The 6,908-nt window shown below is 46.6% G+C and overlaps 1 protein-coding gene across 4 annotated transcripts in view; it reads left to right on the top strand.

Moving 5' to 3' along the window:
• Positions 1 to 481: 481 nt before the first annotated feature.
• The window catches only part of IDUA (alpha-L-iduronidase), a 48,191-nt gene continuing 41,764 nt past the window's right edge, over positions 482 to 6,908 (top strand). For 2 of the 4 annotated variants that reach the window (XR_008819375.1, XM_056324152.1), the window contains exons 1-2: positions 482 to 774; positions 3,839 to 3,979. Coding sequence is in view for 2 of the 4 variants with exons in the window: in XM_056324152.1 (XP_056180127.1) it covers positions 500 to 774; positions 3,839 to 3,979 (416 nt within the window). In the remaining 2 variants the exon portion in view is untranslated. Of the gene's footprint in view, positions 775 to 3,838; positions 3,980 to 6,908 lie in introns of those variants that run through there. The other 2 variants (XM_056324153.1, XM_056324154.1) reach the window with 2 other exon arrangements.

Below are 6,908 nucleotides of genomic sequence, written 5' to 3'. Positions count from 1 at the left end.
TATATTTCTTATTCCTCTATATTTCTATTAAAATGATTTTAGCAAATCTGTAACAGTACTATGGTTTCAGGACACGGATCCTACGAAAGAGTCCCGATGGAAACCCCAGTCTTCTGATACACGTTGTAGGAAAGCAACATTTAGAAAGTCCATCGGTAGCCTTGCTATTACACAGCGCACTCAAACCTACGTGCCATACAGCGGCCAGGAAACACGTTCAGACGGAAGGACCGGCACAGCTCCAGCCCCACTGACAGGCCCTGCGGGGAACGGCCGCTCCGTCCGCCCGCGCAGCCGCTGCCGCAGAGCCATAGCACAGGCGCGTAGGCCCCTCGTGCGGCCCGCAGGAGAAACGCACCGGTGCCGCACTTCCCCGGCCTGGCGCAGACGAGAACGGCGGCGGCCGCGGCGGCTCCTTCCGGCCGCGCGGGCGGCGGGCGGCGACGTCACCGGCCTGGCGCCGCGCCAGCGGTACGTCAGCGGAGGGCGGCGGTGCTCCATGGCCGCGCTGCCGTGGCTGGCCGTGCAGCTGGGCGCGGGCCGCGCCGCCATGGCCGCGCTGCCGTGGCTGGCCGTGCAGCTGGGCGCGGGCCGCGCCGCCATGGCCGCGCTGCCGTGGCTGGCCGTGCAGCTGGGCGCGGGCTGCGCCGCCATGGCCGCGCTGCCGTGGCTGGCCGTGCAGCTGGGCGCGGGCTGCGCCGCCTGCGTGGTGCGCGTGGACGTGGGGCGCGCGGCGCGGCCCCTGCCGCACTTCTGGAGGAGCACGGGCTTCTGGTAAGCGCGCGGGGCTGGCGGGACGCGGCCGCTGCCCCCGCCGGCTGCCCCCGGCCCGTGGCCGCGGCCCTTCTGGAGCGGCCTGGGCGCTGCCAGCCCGCTGCGGAGGCGTCGGAGGGCCCAGCCCCTTGCTGCTGGTCATGGGACGTGGCCAGCGAATGTAAACAAAGCGGATCAGGAGATGAGGCCATAGACGCCCCGGCTGTGACACGCTCCCTTGCCACCAGGGCCCTCGGACACCTTCCCCTTCCCCAGCACTGCACATGTGTTGACGCTCGGAGCTCATTCACTCTCCTTTCCCGAGTTCCTTTGGTCACGGTCCTGCAAGAGGCCCGGGCGCAGCTTCCCAGCCTGTTAGCTCTAGGGAGTTTATTCTTGCAAGGCGCTTTCAACATATGCCATCTTCCTGATGTGGCCAGTGAGGCCGGTTGATCCGAGTCAGTGGGATGTGTGGGAGCACGTGTAAATCCCAGCCCCACCACTTCACATCTTGGTAGTGCTTTGCTTCTCAGAGAAAGCCCAGTCTTGCTGAGCTAACGGGGGTCAAACAGTCTTCAACTTTTGTGAGATACATGAAGGCTTCTAGCAGGCTTAAAAGCGAGAGACAGTACCTCCCTCAGCCATGTTTGTATCTTACTCTAAACCGCTTATGGCCTCCTTCATTTAGACATACAGTGGATTAAGTAGCAGTTGTAGGAAAAAAGAGTTGCAACAGGGATGGAATCAGCAGTGTGTACTTTGGACAAAAAGGAATTTGTGCACTTTTTTTGTGTAATGCATAAAGGTAGTCTAAGACAAAACTTGAAAAAATTCCCATTAGTTTTCCATCTTGGGGGGGGGGGGGGGGGAACAAAACAGGGCATCAAACACATTCTGGTGAAGAGAAGTGTTTGGGCTTTTTGGATTATTTTTCTTTTGCTGTTTCATGTCTTGTTTTAATTTTTGCTTGCAATGTTAGGAAATATTAATGAAAAGCTGCCTTAAAAATATATCTTTTGCCCATTTAAACTTTAGCCCAAGAAACAACCGTTATTTTAATTGTGTAAAAGTAACTTTGGAAAGCTGCAAACATGAAAAGCGTGTGAGGGAAGAGCAGAGGAGCCGCAGCAGAGGCAGAGGCTCTCCAAGGGTCAGCATCTATTCAGTTATAACGCTTGGCCAACACTGGTATTTCTTATGATGTGGGATCCCAGCTCCCTTGAAAGCTCACGCTAAGACAGAACTGGGTTCCAGTTGTTAAAGCTTCTTTTCTGCACCACAGTTTCAGACAGCTGGGCAAATGCACAGCTGTGGATCAGCAGTTGACAAAGCCTGGGAGCAAGGCTTGATTTTTTCTTGGATGGGTGCTTTTCGCTCTGAACAGGAAAGGACAGATACTGATACTACCAATAACAAAACCTACTGCCAGCTTTCTTTAGTATCTTGTCATGGTTTTTGCTAGAATTCTCTCTAGCAGAGTGTGAATTTCAGAGTATTTATTCAGTGTGGATAGAGCAAAAAATGTGTCAGTGCTTCACGCCTTGATTCCCAGCTTTGCCACTGCTTGAACTGAAGCAGGTTTGAATCATGAAGTAGTAGAGCACTCCTTCAGAAACTGACAGTTAACATTGTCCTTATCCACTGGGGCAAGAAAAAAGACCCAGATGGCTGGTAAGAATGGAATTGGTGACTTCAGTCTCACTTGTGTGACTTGAAGCATCTCAGGGAGATGATTTTTAAGTGCCTTGTATGCTGGTGAAGTTGCAAAGAGGAGCTCATTTGTGCTGGCTGATATGTATGGATCACTACAAGGATGTAATCTGTGTAAAGACTTGCACTTTCAGATGAGGATGCAGGACATGGGGTAATAGATAGGCACTGTCTTAGCTAGGACAAAAGCTGTTGTCCAGGTGGGGTCAGGTTTTTCCCCCCTTTGCGTACAGATAGTTATACGGTAGCAGGTGCATTTGGGGGGCCTTTGGAGATGGGATAAATATGTGCAGGGGGACAGAGGAGCAGAGGATGACAGTGTGAGTCTTCCCAGCATAGTTATAGTCACCACAGAGCCAATCCACCCATCAGAGGAGACATATCACAGTAGTCAAAGCATAAACTGTATTAGTTTTTTACTTGTACAGTTAATATAAAAGTCTGTAGTTAGAGCACAAGTCATCTCTCTTTGCAATGTGAAGACACGTGGAAGTATTTTACTGAACCTTGGGGAACAGTGTTGGTTTATCTTTCTTGTAATACAAATACTTTAATGCTCAGAATTTGCACGTTAACAGGAAGCTTAATGAGAGTCTCTAAGGATGCCCAAATCCAGTGAACTGGGCAGCATTCTAAGTTTCTGACTTGTGGAGGGTGGTGTGAAATCTTTCTCCATCTCGCAGCTATTTATCTGCAGAGATAGAGGCAGCAGAAATTTGCCCCAGTGTTATGTTAATTTCAGTGGAATAAGTAGACACCAAAGTCATAGTGAGATGATCATTGCTGTATAGCTGTGAGCAGGTAAAACTGCTTGCAGCATCAAGCATAGAAACCTCATACTCCTGTGCTTCCTTGTGCTTAGAGGTGAGTTGAATATAGCCAAAGAACGTGGAGGCTCTGAGTGTCTAATTCTGCTTGTAACAAGTGCAGCTTCCACAGCAGAGCAAGAATTGGTATCATTGCATGGACTGCAGCAGGAAGATCAAACCTGCATTTGTTTACTACAGACCTCAGCAAGTCTGACTTCCACTCCAAAGCCTAAAAGACACTGAGCTGCCTGAGACAAGGTGCCTACCATTGTATGGCCTCTGCTGCCAGAGGTTACTATCTGTGCTGCAGTGACTTCTTGTAATGCTTTCTTTTGAGCATGGCAATGAAATGCACCCAAGTTTTGCCAAACTATGTGTGTAGCCAGTTAGCCCCAAATAACCTGCAACTCCATTTTGCTTTCATTTCATCTTAGATAGTAGTCCTCATGCCGGGGAGGATCTTGTAGGTGTTATAGGGACTTAGCACAAGGATCTTTGGATACCCAGTGGAGCAGCCAGTTAATGTTGCAATGTGGTTTTTCTTTTCTGTCCCTCCTTTTCTGAAGCCCTCCTTTACCTCACAGCCGTGCTGACCTATTTGACCTGAGCAAAGACCAAGAGATGAACCTTGCCTATATTTCTTCTGTTCCGCATGGTGGCATTGAACAAGTTCGAATTCACTGGTTATTGGAATTAGTTGCTCTCAGGTAAGCAAACTCCTCGAGCCAAAATACAAAAAAATTTGGCACATTAAAATATCCAACAGGTGCTCGCTTTGATACTTATTGTAGTATGATTGCAAGCTGGGCATGTCTTTGCTTCCTTGGAAGTCAGGTAAGTGCCAGTGGTGGAGAGTCAATTTAAGAGTGCATGAGATTAAGAAAGAGAGCTTGTATTGAGAAAGATGGGGCTAACCTGCATGCATTACATCCTGACAACAGGTTAAGGAGCCCTTTAAGGTTCCTTTCATCTGAAGAGTCTTGTGGGTGTGCAAGTCAAGTTTTACCAAGAGTGTCTCAGGTCATATGCTACAGTCATTCCATGTCTTCCCTGCTGCCATGCCTGGCCACAGCATCTTGATTCCCAGTTTTACCATGACTCCCAGACAGGCCTCAAGCTAGCAGAAATGGATTTCATGGATCCTTAGCATGTACAAAGTTCTAGTGCAGCTTTTTGTGACTGGCTGCATTCTTTCTAAAGTACTGCTTGGCACAACTTTCAAGAGAGCTCTAGAGGAGTCTCCAGTTGTTCCTTGAAGAAGGAACAGTTCTGCTGTGCAGTCAAGGCATCTGTGCCCAACGTTACAGAGAGAGCTGTCGGCAGGGTTCCAGACAGTGTTCATTCCAGCTGTTTTCAAGACTCATACTGGGTGATATCACTGCCAGGATTTCGGTCTTAGTGCAGGAACACCAGCATCTACTCACTACTGAGAAGAACTGCTGGGAGAAGCGAGACTGAGAGTTCAGGTCCCGTGCACTTCCCGGCTGTCCACACGTGTACATAGAGCTCCCCCTAGCCGTAGTTCTGCTTTTAATATTCAGATCACAGTGTTAACGCTCCCTTTACAGGTTAGATGAGTCTTTGGCAAAAGCTAGGAATAGGATAGAATAGAGTGATAGGCATAAATTCAGTCCATTCCTTACCAAAGCATTTCAGGTGGCAATACTGTCTGAAACAAGACTTCTCACCCATCCTGTTCTGGGCTTTGCTAACCATTAGCCATTCTAAGAACAGTGCTGAGGGACTAGAAAGATGGCTTGCTTTTCTGTCCTTTAATTTAGGAGACATGATACAGCAAAAAAAGTCCCACAAAGATTAAAACAAGCTTGATTTACTGACATGTCTAAATGAAAGCTGCCATTATTTTGTTACTATTTCTGTCTTCCTTCCACTTAACTTGGGAGTTTCATTTTGCATCCTAAACCTACTTGTGCACTGCAACAAGTGATAGATAGTGACAACTGAAACAGGGCAACTTTAGTTAATACTGTCTTTCAAAAGGATTCAAATGCATAATAGCATTTATAGCTCTAGGGAAGTACCTGTCAGACTTTTATGAGGACAACACTGGAATTCTTTGCCTTTTGGGTCCCATTTAACTCAGCTTAAAACATCTTCATACCAATATGTCCAGTGGAAAGAACCAAATATAGATGCCTAGAGCAAGAATGATTGGTCTGTCAGGAAGGACAAACCATAAAACCCCATCAAAAGTTGTAATAGCTCTTAAAGTTCTGCCTGGCTCAGCGTGTTGCTGGGCAAAGCATGTTTACAATCCACTCCATTACTCTGTCTGCTGTCCAAGACATGAGGATGGGAACTTACCAGCTGTAAGTTGTGGAAACAACAAGGAGAAGGAGAGCTCAGATTCTGGAAATGGAATATGAGCAGAGAAGTAGTGGGTTTCAGAGTGTCCATTAGGAGCACCTTCCCCTTCTCAGTTTTAAAGTGTTTTTTCTCATTATGTCTTCTAATCCCACAATGCCAAGTGCATCCCTGTATTTTAACCCTTTTCTAGGACAGCAAACCCACCTCTTACCTTTTTCTTTATTCCAAGTTATCCTATTATTTCACCACCCATGAAAGGATATCACAAGGAAAACTTTTCAAATATCTATTCATTTTATTTTCCAACCAAAAGTATGCGTTTGTCTCTAGGTCATGTGACACAGGAATACTTATAGTTGCAGGGAAACCCAAGGTGTCTTTCATGGACTGGACAGATCCCTGGTTGATAGTTACCAGTGCCAATAAATGCAGCCATTTTGACAGCTAGACTGCACATTCTGGCCTGTTGCACTAGTCAACAGGGAAGTTTGAGGTTCGCAGCTCTTTTCCAGCTCCATGGGACCCACACAGTCTGCAAGTTAAGAATCCTTTCCTATTCTTGTGTAGCAGTACTAAAGGTTGTTGGATACATGATTTATACAAGGTGCCACAGCAAAAAAAAAAAAATACAGTCTAGATACATGATGGATATAACATTTCCTAAAAGGCATATAATGATTTTATTTCAGCATTAGTATTAACTTAGTTGGAATTACAAGCCAGTCCCCAGCTCCTCTCCAAGTCATTCCTGATAGAATAGGAAAGAAGAAGATCATCAGGTTTTAACATTTTCAATTGTGATACCCTTAATCTTGGTATAACGTGGTATAGCAAACATAAATGTGCCAGGGAAAGGCTTGCTTTTTCAGTTACTTTTTATATACTACTTAGAAATAATTTACAGTCTTCCAGCATCCTTACATCATAGCACTGAAAGTTTCCCGGCTGCATTTGACACTGTCCAACACAATTGTGAGCCAGCTGTGCGAATGAAACTGAAACAAATTGTTCTTGTGTTTTTTTCTGGTCAATAGTTTCTTCCTAGTAAAAGTCTTAAAGCCTACCCACCCTCTTATGCATAGCCAAGTTTCTTTGCTGAGGTATCTTTTGGTGCCATTCTTGCAACAAATATGAAAAAGAGACTTCTGACTCTTAATTTCTTAGCCTGCTGGATAAGAGAAGGACAGCCTTTCTTCATTTTTCTCCAGAGACTGTTGCAAGGATACACCTTCCATTGGAATCTCTCTTGCTTTTTGTTCTCTTTTAAAATGAGATTCATCTAGAGTTAAGGGTATTTTTGCTTTTTTT

This window comes from Falco biarmicus, chromosome Z, assembly GCF_023638135.1.
Source record: "Falco biarmicus isolate bFalBia1 chromosome Z, bFalBia1.pri, whole genome shotgun sequence".
Lineage (NCBI taxonomy): Eukaryota > Metazoa > Chordata > Aves > Falconiformes > Falconidae > Falco > Falco biarmicus.
This window is presented reverse-complemented; position numbering and strand designations above follow the sequence as displayed.